This window comes from Sinocyclocheilus rhinocerous, unplaced genomic scaffold (assembly GCF_001515625.1).
Source record: "Sinocyclocheilus rhinocerous isolate Xijiao unplaced genomic scaffold, SAMN03320098_v1.1 scaffold522, whole genome shotgun sequence".
Classification (NCBI taxonomy): Eukaryota; Metazoa; Chordata; class Actinopteri; order Cypriniformes; family Cyprinidae; genus Sinocyclocheilus; species Sinocyclocheilus rhinocerous.
Window position 1 is genome coordinate 240,475 of NW_015625031.1, and position 19,051 is coordinate 259,525.

The 19,051-nt window shown below is 37.2% G+C and overlaps 2 protein-coding genes across 2 annotated transcripts; both read left to right on the top strand.

Annotated features, from left to right (window-relative positions):
• Nucleotides 1–142: 142 nt before the first annotated feature.
• LOC107748375 (Usher syndrome type-1G protein homolog) lies at nucleotides 143–7,642 on the top strand. The gene is made up of 4 exons (XM_016563152.1): nucleotides 143–465; nucleotides 4,101–4,551; nucleotides 5,385–5,954; nucleotides 6,867–7,642. The coding sequence occupies exons 1-4, from the start codon at nucleotides 302–304 to the stop codon at nucleotides 7,149–7,151; spliced, it is 1,470 nt and encodes a 489-aa protein (XP_016418638.1). The 5' UTR covers nucleotides 143–301; the 3' UTR covers nucleotides 7,152–7,642.
• Nucleotides 7,643–11,219: 3,577 nt separating this feature from the next.
• Nucleotides 11,220–19,018, top strand: LOC107748277 (fatty acid desaturase 6-like). The gene is made up of 7 exons (XM_016563019.1): nucleotides 11,220–11,368; nucleotides 11,399–11,583; nucleotides 14,595–14,608; nucleotides 14,680–14,926; nucleotides 15,241–15,425; nucleotides 17,529–17,708; nucleotides 18,812–19,018. Exons 1-7 carry the CDS (start codon nucleotides 11,337–11,339, stop codon nucleotides 18,959–18,961), a joined length of 993 nt encoding a protein of 330 aa, XP_016418505.1. The 5' UTR covers nucleotides 11,220–11,336; the 3' UTR covers nucleotides 18,962–19,018.
• Nucleotides 19,019–19,051: the final 33 nt, after the last annotated feature.

Below are 19,051 nucleotides of genomic sequence, written 5' to 3' on the forward strand. Positions count from 1 at the left end.
AAATGTAATTGCCATTCGCGTCAAATCATTACATCATACCCTGCATCAATATTTATCATTCTGGGAATGTTCTTGTAACAGAGAGTGATTTTACCTGAATGTGTCACCGAGCTCTCATCTGTCAGGTGTGCGCTGACCGGAAGTGGGCGTGGTCAGTCCAGGACTCCTCCCATAGCAACCGCGCGAGCATGCTTGCAGTCCCTCGAGTGGAGACGCCAGGAGCGCACGTGAAATCTCGCCAACACAACACACGCCAAATGAGCGTCCGTGAGCCGGGATAGAGGGGTCAGTCGCGGCCGCCATGAACGACAAATACCACCGGGCGGCTCGAGACGGTCACCTGCACCTGCTGAAAGACGCGACGCGCAAAGATCTGAACGCGCCGGATGAGGATGGGATGACGCCGACGCTCTGGGCCACGCACCACGGCAACCTGGATGCGCTCAGACTGCTGGTGGCACGAGGGTGAGTGATACATGAGCAGTATATATTTTAAATAATTATTCATGCATTTATTTTCCAAACTATTTTAGTTTAAAATTTCCAGGCCCCAAATGGTGCATGTAAATAATAATAGAGTTTTTTTTTGGTAATATGGGACCCTGGACCACAAAACCAGTCATATGGGTCCATTTTTTTAAATTGAATTTATACATCATCTGAAACCCGAATAAATAAGCTTTCCATTGATGTATGCTTTGTTATGATAGGACAATATTTGGCTGAGAGATACAACTATTTGAAAATCTGGAATCTGAGGGTGCAAAAAAATCTAAATATTGAGGAAAATCATCTTTAAAGTTGTCCAAATGAAGTTCTTAGCAATGCACATTACTAATCAAAAATTAAGTTTTGATATATTTGCAGTAGGAAATTTACAAAATATTTTCCTGGAACATTATCTTTACTTGATATCCTAATGATTATTTTGGCATAAAAGAAAAATGGATAATTTTGACCCATACAATGTATTGTTGGCTATTGCTACAAATATACCCGTGCTACTTATGACTGGTTTTGTGCTCCAGGGTCACACATTTGTTGACTAAGTCAAATTCCGGAAGATAGTTGTTATTGAGATTCTAGGCATGTTCTTTTCAAAAATATCTAGTATAGTAACATCTGTAAAGCTTGTGTTGGGTCAGACTGACTCCACCAAAAACACATTGTGTAAATGTACAGTATTTATTTTGCTGATAATGCACCATCTGAAAATCTTTGTATGAGAAAATTTATTTAATTCATTAATTTTTAATGCCTGGGGTCTCTGAGACCCTCAACATTGCAGTATTTTTCAGAGAAGATTTGTGATACATATATTGCACACTGATCTGTACATCTTTATTGCATCAGTCTGTAAAACCCCTTTTCTATTTGGTTCTACTTGAAGCATGTCATTCTAAGAGTTTATACATTTTTAAAATAATTTATATAATATACAACGCTCTCAGGTCTGGTTATGTTTTGGCATATGCAGTTTCATTAACAGGATGGCAGTTCTGTGTTCTCCTGTATCAGATAATTTAGCCCTCCACCCAGCCGCTCTTACTGATGGATATCTGGACTGTTTTATTTGCATATTTACTGTCCTGGGCTAATTAAAATAAAGGTCACACGGGAGAACAATGCAATTTTCTTTTGAGTGTCACTACTGTTATTACTGCTTAAAAGTACTAGGTCTATATTCAATTACAAATTATGAACTCTGCATGCAGAAGAGTTGCAAATAAAAGCATGCTGTAATAATCTCTTATGTCACGGATATCTGAAGCATTCAGCTCAATCTAGCTGGGATATGTAACTAAATATGAAAATGGTCTTTTTTTCACACACTCATGTTGTTCCAAAATCATATGCTCTTGTTTACATATGGAACAAGCTGCATCAAGATTCTTCAAAAACATATCCTTTTGTGTTCCATTGAAAATATCATCTTGTGGGTTTGGAACATGATGGAAAGTGAATAATGGCACAGCTTTCTATTCTTTTTTTAGAACTGGCTTTAGGAGAGAGCAGTAGTGTTGTATTGTTTGTCAAGTCATTAGGTAATTAGATCTAAATAACCTGGCTCTTCTCTCATGACCAGGTTAATAACAGAAGCTAAATGTTCTGCTCTGTGAACACCCTCGCTGTTCTCTAATTAGTGTTCTGCATCAGACCCTCCAGATCTCTGACTGAACCATCTGTTACTGAAAACACGTTCACAAAGAGAGACGACTGCGGTTTGAGTCATAATAACTCAGTGTGTTTAGGACAGAGGATCACTTTGATTTTTACAGTCTGAGCATTTATTTGAATGTCATGATTGATCCCATGGAATTGACAATGTTTGTGCCTTTCCATATATTTTCACATCATTCTATGGAAGTGATTTTTACTTTGGGAAATCATGTTTAACTTACCACATTTTACTTTTTTCCATCCTATTTCTGAGTAAAACAAAACATTCAGCATGAAAAATGTATTGCAGGTGCTTGATTTTATCCATCAGGAGTTGATTATGAATTATGGATTATGAAAAATGGGCATTAGATTAATTAATGGAGTCAGGTGGTTGTAGAGGAGAGGTATGTAATGCCATCCAAAAATGAAAATTATTCTTAGCAAGTGTTTTTTTTTTTTTTCCATTTTGAAAAAAAGAGCTGAGTAATACACTTTTTTTTTAGTAGCTGAGAGCAAAATTATTTGGCTTTTCCACTACTAGGAACAATCAATAATAGGATTGACAACACAGACTTTGCATCACATATTTAAGCATAATGGCCCCAATATGTCTAGAATACAAATGCTAAACCCTGTGCTACATTTCTAACGAGCAGTAAATTTTAATGCTCAGAGTCTTTAAAGACAGTTCAGGGCCGCATGCACTTTTATGGAGAAGAATTTTACACATGGCCAGACAGAGAGAAAGATGTTAATGTTCACAGTTAAAGGTCAACATAATGAATTAGAGCTATTCCTCTTCCGCCTGCCTGTTTCCTTGGCTGTTGGCATTTCGCTAACTTGAATGTCAGCACCATTATACACCTCAGGATTTCACGTTTTGCTTTCTGTAGTATTTTAATCTTGTTACCCTGCATGGTCCCATAAAACCTCACATCGTTTCTGCTGGTCTTTGCTAATGGGTGTTTGCCATTTAGGCTATACCTCAGCAACTCTTTTCAGATTTTTTGCAAATATGAGATTAAAAGAGAAAACACAGAGTGGTTATACTGGCTTATGGACCTTAAAGGGGTCATATGATGCGATTTCAAGTTTTCCTTTCTCTTTGGAGTGTTACAAGCTGATTGTGCAGACAGCTTATTAAATATGCAGAGTATATATACAGCATGTTTTAAATGCATTTGTCTTAACTAAGGTCTGTTGCACTTCAGTTTGTTGATGGGCCATTGCAAGCATACCTGATCTTGACACCATGATTACTGGTTAACATGCTCTCCATGTGATACTAACATACAATAAACAGGGTTTTGTACTAAATTATCAACATTGTGCCTAATGAATGAAGCACAAACAGAATGAATTGTATGTAAAGTATGGTTGGTAATGAATACTGCAGGTCTCTTTCAATGCAGATGATGAATGCATACCATGGTGCACAGTTTTTAATGACTTGGAGAGGTGAGTCACAAAGCCAGTGTGCATAGTGTGTGTGGGTGTGTGTACATGTGTGTTAAAGTGGGTAAGTGGAGCTCCAAAGCATCATGTTACGTTTTCAGATCAACACCTTGCCACACAACAGAACATGAACGCATGCACTCATGCACCGACACGCACATGTGCACATACACATGTATTCACACACCCTGTATTTTCACTAGGAATTGATTAGTGTATTGGCTTGGCCAATTAATCAGACAATATTTGGCCATTTTGAGAGCATCAGCATCGGCAGATAACCATTTTGCATAAATATTTTGTAAACATCTCATTTCTCATTTGTATTTTATATTGTTCATCAGCCACCCTGCTCTCTAAATATCATTACTGGTATCAGTCACTGACAAATCCATATCCATCAACCACTAATTTTGACTATGTAACTATGTAAACTATAGAATTAGATGTAACCGATCTGCTGTTGTTTTGTTGGTCCACAGAGGAGATCCAGATAAATGTGATATTTGGGGAAACACTCCTCTTCACCTGGCAGCAGCTAATGGCCATCTCAACTGTCTGTCCTTTCTGGTGTCATTTGGCACCAATGTGTGGTGCTTGGACAATGACTACCACACGCCACTGGACATGGCGGCCTCTAGGAGCCACATGGACTGTGTGCGATATCTGGACACTATCGCCGCCAAGCAGATCACCATCAACCCCAAACTGGTGAGCAAATTGAAGGACCGTGCCTTCCGCAATGCAGAGAAACGCATTAAGAACTGTGAAAAGCTTCAGCGCAGGCATCACGAACACATGGAGAAGCGTTTCTTGAGAGAGAGTGCTGCAATGGACACGTCGGATACGATGAGTTACAGCAGTTTCAGCAGCACCCTGAGTCGAAGGATCCCTCAGTTCAACACCCTCGACTCCAACATGACATACTCACAGGTACTGTGCCTGAACAACACATGGGTACTAAAAAGGCATAGAACCGGTTAAACTCATCATAAAACCTTTGCTTCTTGGACTTAATCATTAGGTCAATATAGACAAGCAAGTTATAAATCTTTGTTTCAAAGCCTATTCCTGGAGGGCCTCCAGTCTTAATCAAACACACTTGAAACCAGCTAATCAAGTTCTTCAGGATCACTAGAAACTTCTAGGCAAGTGTGTTTGGGCAGGTTGGAGGACATTGGCCCTCCAGGACTGGACAACCCTGTATAAGAGTGTAGCATGTTACCAATAAGACTGTAGCCTGGCTCACAGTCTGCATTTTCAATTTATCCCAGAGGTGTTCATTGGGGTTCAAGGCAGGTGGTTTTCTTTATTGACCTTTTTGCACATGGGCATCATCATGGTGCAATGGAAAAGTGTCCTATCTTAGTAAAAATTATTGCCTATGGTGATTGCATGACTTGACCTTATGCTCATTAGTAAAAGGTGTAGCTAAAATATGCAAACCTGTCATTTAGAAGAGGGTGTCCATATACTGTTAAACACATGGAAGTAGATTGTAGCAGTTGCTGATTCAGTCCCCACATGATTTATCAACATTATTCTATTGTGCAAAGCCTGGGATATTGCTTTAGATTAAGCATTTGCTAAATGAAGACTTGCTTCCTTATTAGAGTAGCATAATGCTTCTGTGGACCTCAGTGCATGCTAGTTCAATAAGAGTAGTCAGTCTTCAAATAGGGTGCCTAAATGTGTGTGAAGCAAAGTTTATATACAGTGTGAAGTATTACAAAGAATATATGACCATTATAAACTTCTCTTTACAGGCAACGCTTCAGTCCACAACAAGAGGCCGGACCAAGATTCAGCGGCGTCTTGAGAAGAAAAAGCAAGGCGACGGAACATTCAAGATTTCCGAAGACGGGCGACGGAGCGTTCGCTCGCTCTCTGGTCTTCAGCTGGGCAATGACGTCATGTTCTTGAAGCAGGGAACGTACGTCGACCGACGGCAGCAGTCCAGCCCTCGGCTCAACATCCGCAACATGTTTTCTGGTAAACAGGACATCAGGCCAGACAATGATGATGATGAGGTAGACACTGTTTCAAGGGCACTAAGTGATCCAGGTTTGTATGACGCTGCATACTCGGAAATAAGTACAGACTCGGGTAGGGACTCCTTGTTCAACCGCCCAGGACTTGGTACTATGGTATTCCGTCGGAATTTTGTGACTGATGGGCTGTTCCGAATGGGACAGAATGAGGGCAGTGTGGCGGGGAGTGAACCAGTGGGACGGGTCCCGAATGTCCGCTTACGGGGGAGACTGCCACTACGATCACCCAGTCTTGATGAAGTCAGCATTGGCAGCTCATTGAGTCTCCAAGAGAAGAACTTACAGGTACAAACAAGAATCACCAGATACCATACAAATTCCACTTGTTCCTATTAATCCCTACAGCAACACTTATTAAGTGCTAGCTTCATCTGATTAGTTCTAAGTTGATGCTCCTGGAGGGCTACCTTCTTAAGGTCTTCAGTTCTAACCCTGCACCAACATGCCTGACTCTTGTTTTCAAGTAATCCAGAAGACCTTGATAAGCCTGTTCAGGTGTCTTTGATTCGAGTTGGGGATACACTCTCCAGGATGGCCCTCCAGGAGAAGGGTTGGTTACCCCTGAACTAGATTCTTACTATTGCCAGTGTTGAACTTGCAACACATAAAGGATAGGCAACTCTGGTCCCGGAGGATTACTGTCCTGCTGAGTTTAGCTTCATCCCCAATCTAACCAAAAGGTCTTCAGGATTACTAGAAATTTATAGGCAGGTGTTTTTGATTCGGGATAGAGCTGAACTCTGCAGGACAATGGTGGTTCTCCAGGACTGTAGAAGGTGGAAACCCTCGACCTTCCCTAGCTCCACCTGTACAGATCTGCTAAGGGATATTTTATATGCTATTTGTGCAGCAGCAGTATGTCTTAAATACTCACAGCACCGTATCGCTGTATGCATCGGCAGTAGCAATTTCCTGTAGCACCAATAATCTACAACTACTGCAATAACCAACAGCAGCAGCAATCCAGCTGCAACAGCGTAGCATATCTTTTCCGCCAAGACCAAATACATTAACATTGTCATATCCATTACCATGTTAAAATCTTCTGAGAGTTGTCATGATAGAAATGTGGTAATCTGAATCAGTCAGTGTCAATCTGTTGATCTAATCAGTTTATGAGAAGGCACTGCATCTACATCTGGAAGAGGGGCTTTATGATAATTATGATGATTGTTCTTATGTGGTGCCATCCTATAGGATTTGCCATGGGAGGAAGGAGACCTGGGCTTGGAGGAGGAGGATGACGAGCTTCAGCCATCTTCGGCTCCTTTAGAAGTGTTCCTGGCATCTCAGGGACTGAGTGACTTCCTCTCCATCTTCCATCGAGAGCAGATGGACCTGGATGCATTGCTGTTGTGCTCTGAGCAGGACCTCATTAGCATCCACATTCCACTCGGACCTCGTAAAAAACTACTTGATGCATGCAGCAGACGCAACAATGTTCTGGACGAAGCTGATGGCATGCAGGACACTGTGCTGTAGAGTGTGTATGTCTGTTATTGACTCTGTTCCAAAATCTAGTGTACTTTCTTGTTGCCTGCATAAGCAGTTGTTTTTAAAGTAGCATCCTAGTTGCACTGTATCCTCGTAAGTGTCTACATAGGCAGCAACTCAACACACCACAAAAATAGCGCTTCTCATGCAAAGTGCATGGGAGATTTGACATGAACAAGTCTCCCATGCATTTCTCCCATGTATTAGACAAGACTTCCAGAATTTCTCTCATCTTGACTACCATCTTGGATGTATTTGTTTACTTTGACCTTGTTGCATTCTAAGATTGCTTTCTCTGTGAAGATTTTGCCAAAACAATGTATTTGCTACAAGATAATTATGCCGCCTACTGTTTAAAGCCACTTAGCCACGTCTACAAAGCCTCAGTTGACCTGGTTTACTAAATGTTCATCCCCAGTCTTAAGGTACATTCACATTACCAAAATTTCAGCTACATTTTATAGGAAAGTTTTGTTTTTGTTATTCCACAGAGAGAAAAATATATTTGGCTTTGTGTTTTTTAAGCAAAATATGGTAACACTTTAGATTAGGGAACACTATTCACTAGTTTTGACACTATTCACTAATAAATAGTTGCTTATTAGCATGCATATTTTTAGCATATTGGCTATTTATTAGTACTTATAAAGCACATACTGATGCATGATCATATTCTAAATCCCTTAACCCTACCCTATACCTAAACATAACTACTACAACAACAACTACCTTACTATAAATAATAAGCAGCAAATTAGGAATTTATTGAGGGAAAACACTTAGTTAACAGTGAAAATGTTTTCCCTAATCTACCATACAGTAACTTGCTTTTCCTGTGGAATGACTTTGCTTTTCTGCTGCAGGCGATTGAATAATGTTAATCATAGCCAAATAGCTTCATTAAACGCTCATTAATTTTGATTCCACTCTGGAATGCAACTCATTTTTAACCCTGTCTGATCAATACCAGATTGACAAAATCAAGTCCCATCCTACTTGTTTTCCTAATTAAATATCCTGGATCGCTTTGAAATGCATGACATTGTGGAAGAAAAACAGGATTTACAGTGCAATTCACATTTTTTAAATGCTTCCTATACCTGCATCTGGAGCAGAGCCATTGTGTGTGTCTGTGCATGAGTGAGTGATATGCCTGCCACCTTGTGGTTGGGAGGAAAACTACAGCTCTTCTATTGTACAGCTTACTCTCTAGCCAGCAAAACTGTCTGCTCACAAAGAAGTTCTACTTGGAAAATGAAGTCTATATGCTGATGGTTGCTGTTATGAATGCACATGTAGTTTGGAGGTAAAATTTACACAAATTTTTAATCTGACCTGCTATTTACCATATTGAGGTTCATCAAAGATATTGTGGTTCCTGAATTATTGCCTTGCATATTGATGCAGTATTTTAGGTCATTTGCAGTAATAATTAGCATTTTCAACTTTGCAATGATTTTCAACTGTAACAATTCAGACCAAGAAACAAAGCCTTTGTTATTACATGATGACGCAGCTTGATTTTGACATATATTTACTAGTGGAGCAAAAATCTATATATCAGCGCTTTAGTGTCCCAGATTACTCTAATTCACTTTTTTATTAATTTTATGTACCATGGTGGAGAATTAACATGGTAAATAAATCCACAATTTATATGACTGTAATTTCAAGCATTTAAGTAGAATCATTTAGATCAAAAAGTCTATAAGATCATACATTCAGGTCTGTATGTGCAAGCATTGTCTAATTTTTTTGTGTTTAGTTGTACATATGAAGCTTTGCATCAATGTCTGGCCAAAAGACATATCAGTTATATAAAAAGGTAAGTACGTGCTTAGAGTTTTCATCTTTGGAATTCTGATGATTATAATGATTGTATGCTGTACTAACTGACTCCAGCTGAGAGGTGGTTGGAGTTTGGGTGTGTGAAATACCTTCATTGGCCACCTGATGTTTGCACAGTTTTATTGATGTGCGGTTTCTGTGTATGTTATTGATCGACTGCAGTCAAAGCTTCTCGCTCAGTGGGTGAGATGTTTGTTCTGGAGCCATGTTCCTCTGCTGTCCGCTCATTTATGGGTGTGTGCGGCAGGTTTTAGAGGCTGACCTGCTGAAAGCTGATATAACTCTTGTTACTTTATCTGTCTATCCTTCACACTCCATCTCCACACAATTCAGCTACACACAGCTAGCCCTTCTTACATGTACAGTGTACATGACAGTATGTGTGTTCAGTACCTGTCTGGATACAAGTTTATTTGCTTCTGTGTCTTTTACTGGCTCTTAGCTCAGATTGGTCCTCATTCGTTCACAAATTTCTATGTAAAATTCATTGTCAAACAGAGAAATGTATGAAATTTTCAATGTAGAAACTAAAATTTTTCTTATGTAAATTGTAGGAAAATATTTTAAATACAAACATTTCTGTGTAAATCATTCATAAATCCACTCTTAATTATTCATAAGAAATTTGTTCTGCTTATGTTACTTTTGTTTTGTATAATGTTTCATGAAGCACAGTGTTGGTTTTCATTCTGTGCTCTTTCCTCTCCTCTTTTGTAGTCTTGCATGAAACTCTAAATATTGTCTTTACATTTTACAAATGTCCCTGACTATGTCAGGTCATATTTCACCCAAAAAAAAAAAAAAAAACGATTAGATTTTTAAAAATGTATGTTTACTTTTGATTTTGGGGTAAAATATGACCCAAGACTCATTTTCAGGGAATGCCAATGTTTTCAGTGACAAAATGTGGATAGTTGTTTTAAAATGTTTAAATTTAATAAATTAGTCATTTTTACTGACCTGTATTTGATGTTTCTTTTTATTTTAAATAGTCTACATTCTGTGTACTGTATAGAATCGCTAATGTCCTTTCTGCCTTTTTTTTTTTTTTTTTGCTGCACCTTTTCTTTTGTCTTCTGCCAAGTAGATTAAAAAGAGACAGAATGAATACATGGGCGAGTCAGTAGATTAGAGAGAGAGAGTAAATATATTCTATAACTGTAGGAAGTAAGTGTGTGTGTGTGAGTGAGTGAGTGAGTGAGTGAGAGTGAGTTTACTGTGTTGTTCTTGTGATACAAGACGCCACATGGGACCTGCATGTGTACCAAAGGCATCATTGTAGGAACAAGAAAGATGAGAACTTACAGATTTTGGTGTAAATAACTTCTACATAAATTGTTGCATGATTTTGTGTTTTGATAGTTTTTTTGTTGGTTTGTTTCACATAAAAATTGCAGAATTCATGTGCAAAATGTATGTTAAACCCTTGCATAATGTGTTTTTAGATTTTTGTAAAATGGTTTTATGAATTTTGCAACTATGATTTTTATGCTGAATTTCTGTGCAAGTAAAAGAAACTGTCAAATAGAGTTTTCACTAAACCAAACTAAACAAATTTCTGTATAAATCATCTGTAAAACTATTCTTGCATAAATTGTTGATTTTGTGATTTGACAGGGAGTTTTTTTATTTGTCTACATAGAAATTTCAGAATTCTTGTGTAAATTGTACAATTATTATGTTATTTTATTTTTTTGTCTTGTACAGAAATGTGTTAAATTTGTGTATTTTGTGTAAAATTGTTCAGTTGAATGCAAAAATTAATTTTTGTGAAAATCATTCACAAAAATTGGTTGTTAATGTAAAACGGTTTTACATTTTAGTGGTTTTGAAATTCATTCTGTAGCTGTGTGTGTGTGGTCCTGGTAAACCCTATAAGGTATGTGGACAAAATGTCCCTAAAAAGATGGCAATATCCGAATTCTTTGTCCTTGTGGTGACATTTGCTGGTCCCCATGAGGAAACAAGCTTATAAATCATACAAAATTAAGTTTTTTGAAAATCTAAAAATGCAGAAAGTTTCTTGTGATGGGTAGGTTTAGGTGTAGGGCGATAGAATATAAGGTTTGTACAGTAAATAAAAATTTCGGCTATGGAGAATCCCCATAAAACGCGTGCATGTGTGCGCTGTTCTTGTGATAGGAGATGACGCAGGACTCTTGCAGCATTGAGGACACTCCTGCCAAAGGCATCGCCGTGGGAACGAGAAAGATACTGTGAGAAAGAGAGAGATCCGTTTCTAGCGCAGTCAGCACTAAAGTCCCTCACTGCCTTGTTGCGCGGACGGGACGGAGAGTGTGTGCGTCTCCGAGCTCCAGCGCTAGCATGCAGAGCAATCCAGAGAAGAGGAGAGACACCGCGTCCCGGGATGGCGAAGGACACCGCGACGCGGAGCGGGAGACGCTGATGATGGAGCTGACGCGCCTGGTGCAGAAGAGTGTGAGAGAGAGCAGCTGGTGGGAGAGGAGAGGAATAGACTGCAGCATCCTCACCGCAGCCTTCATCAGTTTACCGGCAGGTACACACACACACACTTTCACTACTTTTCATTATAGACACAAAAGACACACAGGCTCTTTGGGAGAATCTCCAAACAAACAAAAGAAATCAAAATAGCTACATTTCCACTTTAAATTCTCATTACTGTAATGCAAAAAAAAAAAATTATGTATTATTTAAAAATAGTAGCCTATAGACAGTAATTTTATATCTTAACTGATTTAATGAGAATAATTAGGGGAATTACAAAAACATTCAAAAGTAAAATATATTAGAATAGTGAGAATTTTACTGAATGAAAATGTCATAATAATGCATATATCATGCATGCATGTATGGAAAGGCAAATAGGCTTTGTTTTCTTTATGCAAAATATAATTTCCTTTTTTGTTTGAGATTCAGCTATTCACATCTGAAAAAAAACTTTACTTTGAAACAGTTTTCACTCATAATTTGTAAAAATGTACAAATAATTACAAAGAAATGTGAAGTACAGTATTTTAAGTATGCATTTTGATTTAAGTTGCTCAGAGTCTAGGGAACATTCAAAGTGTGTTTTTTGTTGTTGCTGTGATTGTTTTCATTTCAACATGTCATTGTGTTTACAACGGCCTGTATGAGTTGTATGAGGGCGTGTACTGTCATTAATAGGGAGTATATTGGATAATGTGCATTAAAAACAAATTGTTGACTGGTTTAGTCATGAAGGGGTGTGACTGTGTGCCAGCCGGTTATTGGGTTAACACTTTAACACTGACACAGAAACCAAAACTTCAGTTTCGTACCAAACGTTCTTTAACTTTTAATTCAAACAACTTGGCTTCTTTATACAGTTAAGCTTTTAAGCTTTCAGACATTGGCGACAGTTAAAGGGATAGTTCAGGTAAAAAGGAAAATTCGGTCTTCATTAACTTGTTCCAAACCTGTAAGAATTTCTTTCTTCTGCTGAACACAAAAGAATGAAGACCAAACAGTTGCTGCATGGTCCCCATTGAGTTTCATAATAAGGAAAAAGGGGGGCAGAAACTGTTTGCTTGCCAACATTCTTCAAAATGTCTTCCTTTACCGTTCAGCAGAAGAAAGAAACTCGTACAGGTTTGGAACGAGTGAGTAAACGATGACAGGATTTTCACTTTTGGGTAAACTATCCCTTTAATATCCAAATCACCGAGGCGCTCCTGTGGCGGTGGTTGTCATGGCGACCGGTTCGATCCGGGTGCTTCGCTCTCATTGGGCAGATCCAGTTTCCTGCAGCAGTCGAGCCACTGACTCGTCTTTCAGGGAGAAACCAACAGCGATGGGGGTCGAAACTTCTAAATTATGAGAAAAAATATATTTTAATACTCTATTATACGAGCCAAAACAACAGGACATGGCATAATTTAATTAACAGCATCATATTTTTTAAATTTAGTGGCAGTCTTTGGATTTTGGCAAAACAAATATGAAATATGACACCAAAATGTAAAAAAAAAAAAAAAATGCATGATCTACATGATACTTTTTTTTAAATAATACATAATAATAAATAATACCCAGAAACATTAAAATAAATATAACCATTGCCTCATTAAATAATTAAAAGCAGATATTTCTTCAAACATACCCATCATAACACATAATTTAATTAAAAAAAGATACCAAATGAAACATGAATTCAAAATTATTTACGTTTATTCACTGCCAGAAACGATGACGTCATACGTGTGCGTATTACATGTTCAGTGTATCCGCCTTATTTCTAATAAGCCGACTGCATTTTTAATTAGGCGAGGCACTTCCGGTTTGGGGAAGTTCTGCTCAAAAAGACTGCAACAAATCACTTCAAATCATGATTGCGCTACAAATAATCCTTATTTTGTCTGAATGGGCTGTAAATTTTCATTCATTTTTTATTTTCAGAAGTCAGGAGAATAACGTTAATAGCTCTTTTCAGCCCGCTGCATTATTTTCCTCCTGATTATTTTCATGTTTCCTTTGTATTCCACTGTAAGTAAATGATAAAAGACAACATATACTGTGCATTTGTGGTCTGCTCTCCCGATTTAATTTACGATATACCATAAATAATTCCCTGGAATACACCAAGAATCTTTCATTTTTCTCCCCAAATCCTCACGTCTCTTTCCAGGTTTGTCTTCACACGGATGCTGTAAAATGTAATTGTTACCAAATATAGACATATATTACTATAATGATATTTAACATGTACGTAATATTGCTGCAGATAGAAGGAGGCTCTTCAGGAGTTATTTATGGTATGTTGAAAGTCATTTGTTAATGCTTTTACACTTTTGAATTTCCTTTTAATGATCGATGGTTAAAGGGTGAGTAAAATAATGTCACAGTATGTACTCAGTTTTTGAAAATGCTTATTATTGCGCTCATATAGAGCAAACCTTTTGCTGACTGTTTACAGTATAAAGGGAAGTTACTCCCATAATTTGTGCAAAGCATCATGGGGCTTAGGAAAAAGGTAGATAGGAATGCATATTACGTGTTCGCATAATGTTTCTTTACAAAGTGGCATTGCCATCTACTGGCCTGGCATGCTTAATACAGCGCTTTTAGTTGTGTTTGTTTTGACAACGTTGTTGTCTACACAGAACTTTTCAATTTTTATTACAATCGTAATGTAAATGCACCCTTAAAGGGGTCATATGATGCGATTTCAAGTTTTTAATAATAAAGTAACTGCAATTCAAAAAAGGAAAAAATTGATGAAGAAACTTTTGTCAAACAAGATTATTAAAACATTATAAACTAATGTATAAAGATAATATGCCAAACATATATATATATATATATATATTAGTGCTGTCAAACGATTAATCGACAAAAACTTTAAAATAATGTAAGTAAATAATGTAACAATTTAATTTAATGATAATATTACAATTTAAATATTTAATGCAAATTATTGTTTTAATTTAATATTTAAATTAAATTATTAAATCATCACATTAAATTAAAATCTCACATGATTTGAGATGTTCCAAAAAGCATCTTGAGCTTCAGTGAAAGCAAGCACATCTGTACAAAGAGTTACATGATCAATGACACTTATTTACTTACATTTGGTAGGTCACTTAGAAATGGTGCACAATTCTTCATTGAACATAATCTTTTTTTTGTTTTAAATGCTGCACAAACTCTTAAATGAGAATAGATTTTGATGAGATGTGGTCTCTTCTGTACCCCTGCATGCATCACGAGAATCTCTGTGGTCTCTCAGGTGTGCGGCTCGTTCTCAGCGCGGGCCGGCGTTCAGGCTCACGTGAAGATGCATCATGCTCACACTAATGTGATCGGTCTGGGAGACTCCAGCACCTGGAAAATCCCTTTCCTGCCTCGATCCGTCTATCTGTTCATCGCGCCGCTGGCCGTCCCCATCATCACGCCGATCGTCGCCGTCGGTGAGGCCTTTCAGCCCTTACAGACACAGCTTCTCAGTGCATCCTAACCAGTTAATATGTGATAAAGCAACAAGAGATTAACCATATGTGATCATTTTGTGGTGAACTTTTCATTTAAACATCAGAAATGTTTTGAGTAACAGTGATTTTGTTGTTGCACACACTTTCACTGAGGATATAAATGATTTTTTGCTTAGCACGCCACATCAACCGAGTTCATTTAACTCGGTAAAGTGTCTTTACATTTGACCTCTTCTGTGGGTGAGTGTATGCGCTGATGAGAAACCTCCAGCATATTCTGTCATGTGTTTCAGGTCAGCTGAAGGGTCAGTCTCCGCTCCAGATCCTGCGCACCGCCCCGTGTGTGTGTCTGGGCTTTTTTTCTCAGTATTATCTGCTCAGGAGTGTGTCGGGTCTGTCGTGCAGCTCCGCTCTGCTGGTCATGCTTCTGTGCAGAGCCATGTTCTCCCTGCCGTACATACACGTCAACATATTTCAGGTGAGATCAAATGCAAAAAGACAGCAAGCTGTATTTTGATATATGACTATGATATATATTTTTTGGTGGTGCACCAATATTTTTGATTTGCATGCTTTCTACAGTTGTTTGAGATACAACCTGAGCATCAATTATTTACACCAATTATTTTCAGTAAAATATGAAAAATAGTTGTTTTTGCATGCTATGGCTGTTTTTGCATACTCAGAAAATCCTAATTAAATTATTTACCCTACTTATCTTCAGAAAATATAAAAATTATAGTTTTTTTGCATGCTATAGTTGTTTTGATATGCTCAGTAAATATATCAATTCAATTATTTATATCACTTCTCTTTAGAAAATATATTGCTGTAAAATATAGCAAATATGAAAATATATTTGTTTTTGCATGCTCAAAAATATAAATTAAATTATTTACACCACTTTTCTTCAGAAAATATAAAATATAGTGGTTTTTGCATGCTATATTTGTTTTACAGTACATGCTCAGAAAATATAAATTTAATTATTTATACTACCTATCTTCAGAAAATATAAAAACAAAATTAGTGGTTTTTGCATGTTCAGAAAATATCAATTAAATTATTTATACCACTAATTTTTAGAAAATATACAAATATAGTTATTTTTGCATGTTTAGTGAATATGAATTACATCATTTACACTTATTTTCTTCAGAAAATATAAAATATAGCAGTTTTTGCATGCTCAGAAAAAATTAAATATAAGCATTTATACCATTTATCTTAAAAAAATAAATCACTTCATTATTCTGTCGTCTCTCTCGGGCTCATAAGAGTAATCATTCTGAGTGTGAACTTTCCAAGCTATTCAGCTGAAGTCTGCATCAATCCATCCCTGTCTTTGTGTGTCTCTCCATCCTTTCCCGCGAGACCCGCTCAATACGGCTTTGTTCTCCTCTCCTGCTCGCGAGGTTCACAGGGTTCAACTGCAGACAAAAGTCAAACGGCGGAGAACAATTCACGCATGATTTTCCCAGGCAGAGCAAAGGGAGAATGTACGTTTGTATTGTGCTGATCCTCTGAGGTATTTGTGCTGAGACCCACAGCCATGTGTGAGATCTTTGTTTAGGAGTGAATGCTGTGCGGTGTGTTACAGTATGTGTGTGTGAGATAAATGCATGTGTGTGCATTTGTATGTTTTGTCCAGTTCAGGTCCCCTGTGGTGTCAGTGGCGTCTCTCGGGCTGCTGAACACATTTCATCAAACAGTTGTTTTGTATGCTGTAGTTGTATTTGCATTCTCATAAAATATAAATGTACACTACTTATCTTCAGAAAATATAGAAATAGTTGTTTTTGCATACTAGTGATGTACAGAAATTACACACTTCAGCTATAATCAAAGATACAGTGGTGATAGTTAATGGATCGCTTGCAACTAGCATTATTCTGGTCTTGAGCTTTATCCAGACAGCACACGACCCACTAACAACAGAACTCTCTGGCCGTACAGTAACACTTCAGTCAGCACTTCATTATTCTGTCGTCTCTCTCGGGCTCATAAGAGTAATCATTCTGAGTGTGAACTTTCCAAGCTATTCAGCTGAAGTCTGCATCAATCCATCCCTGTCTTTGTGTGTCTCTCCATCCTTTCCCGCGAGACCCGCTCAATACGGCTTTGTTCTCCTCTCCTGCTCGCGAGGTTCACAGGGTTCAACTGCAGACAAAAGTCAAACGGCGGAGAACAATTCACGCATGATTTTCCCAGGCAGAGCAAAGGGAGAATGTACGTTTGTATTGTGCTGATCCTCTGAGGTATTTGTGCTGAGACCCACAGCCATGTGTGAGATCTTTGTTTAGGAGTGAATGCTGTGCGGTGTGTTACAGTATGTGTGTGTGAGATAAATGCATGTGTGTGCATTTGTATGTTTTGTCCAGTTCAGGTCCCCTGTGGTGTCAGTGGCGTCTCTCGGGCTGCTGAACACATTTCATCCCACTTAAAGATCAAACACACACTGAGCTAAAAGTTGAATCGCTTAAAGGCTCCGCGTTCTTCTCTGTTTCTGCATTTTATTTTTATATTGTTGTAGTTGCAGTTTTCTTTTTTTGAGTTGGTTTCTGTGTCTCCGCTTTCGCAGCACATCGGCCTGCCAATGTTTTCTGCCACTCACCGGCCCAAACGCATCTACCAGATGACACACGGAGTCCTGAACCTTCCCCGAAACCCGCTGCTGGACTGGACCTTCGGCCATTCCCTCATCAACTGCCACGTGGAGCATCACCTCTTCCCATTCCTGTCTGACAACATGTGCCTGAAGGTGTGCGCTCAAACCACAACTCATGGGCATGGAACAAACTGCAGATCGCTCCAAAAATGTCATTATTAAATAATGTAATCATTTAAACTAGCATTTAAATTAAATCATTACATGAAATCATTTTAATTAATAAATTAATTAATAATTTTTATATTTTTCTAAAAGTTTATGCTGCATTTTAATGGAATCATTGAATTTATAATAAATTATAATATATAATTAATTGAATTTATAAGTGTCATTTAATTTAAATAATTGAATTTATAATAGTATATATCATTATCATAATTATTCATGTTTATTCATTATATATGTATTATTTATATTATCATTTATTCACATAATTTAAAGAAATAAATATTGCAAATAAACATTACATTCTTTAAGACATTAAATTAAATTCACAAATAAAGTAACTTTAAAAAAGTACAAACTGATTAATATGATAAACAGGATATAAAAAATTTACCTTAATATTTAAATAAATTAAAATGCAGCCGTAACAAATAAAGTATTAATAAAATTCACAAAAAGTAATAATTTAATTAACAAGTTAATTTTATAATTGAATTAAACATCAGTCAAACCAGATTAATTAAATAGAAAATATTCATGGGTAAGGATGATATGCCAACTAAATATATACAAATAAACAATTCAATTCAATATACACATTTTATTAGATTAAATTGTGACAAACAAATAATGTAACAATCGAATTTGCAAAAAGTAATTTATTAAATTAAATTAAAGTAATTTATTAAATTAAATTAAATAATTAAATAAATTAACAGTAATTGTAACAGTAATTAAAAGTAACAATACAATTCACAAAAAGGAATAAAGTAATGAACTAACATTAGCCAAGATTCATTTTAAAAAGTGATAGTAATAGATAAGGATAATATGGCAAATGTTAATAAAATTGTTTTATTTAAATTAAATTCAAATGCAGCATAAAAACAGTAACAATACATTCACAAAAATGAAAAAACTAATGAAGCAACGTTATTCAAACTAGATTAAAAAGGATAAACTAATCAATAAAGATAAGATGCCAAATAAATATACATAATAGTGAATGTGCATGTGTTTATTGTCAGGTGAAGCCGCTCGTGTCTCAGTATCTGAAGGAGAAGAAGCTGCCGTATCAGGAGGACGCTTACATCTCCCGTCTGAGTCTGTTCTTCCACAAATATCAGGAGCTGATGGTGTTCGTGCCGCCCATCACTGAACTGGTGGGAATCCAGTGATGATGGGATGAAGAGCAGAAGACACGGGAAGATGGACACTGACATGACGACCGTCCACATTTTAGACACTTTCAATTGGTGCATGAAGGC

Bases quoted from the DNA above. Each gene is read 5' to 3' on its own strand.
- LOC107748375 (XM_016563152.1), top strand. From the start codon at position 302: ATGAACGACAAATACCACCGGGCGGCTCGAGACGGTCACCTGCACCTG. The intron at 4,552-5,384 runs GTACTGTGCCTG...TTCTCTTTACAG, and splicing joins CCAACATGACATACTCACAG to GCAACGCTTCAGTCCACAAC. The intron at 5,955-6,866 runs GTACAAACAAGA...GCCATCCTATAG, and splicing joins TCCAAGAGAAGAACTTACAG to GATTTGCCATGGGAGGAAGG.
- LOC107748277 (XM_016563019.1), top strand. From the start codon at position 11,337: ATGCAGAGCAATCCAGAGAAGAGGAGAGACAC. The intron at 14,927-15,240 runs GTGAGGCCTTTC...CATGTGTTTCAG, and splicing joins CACGCCGATCGTCGCCGTCG to GTCAGCTGAAGGGTCAGTCT. The intron at 15,426-17,528 runs GTGAGATCAAAT...CCGCTTTCGCAG, and splicing joins TACACGTCAACATATTTCAG to CACATCGGCCTGCCAATGTT.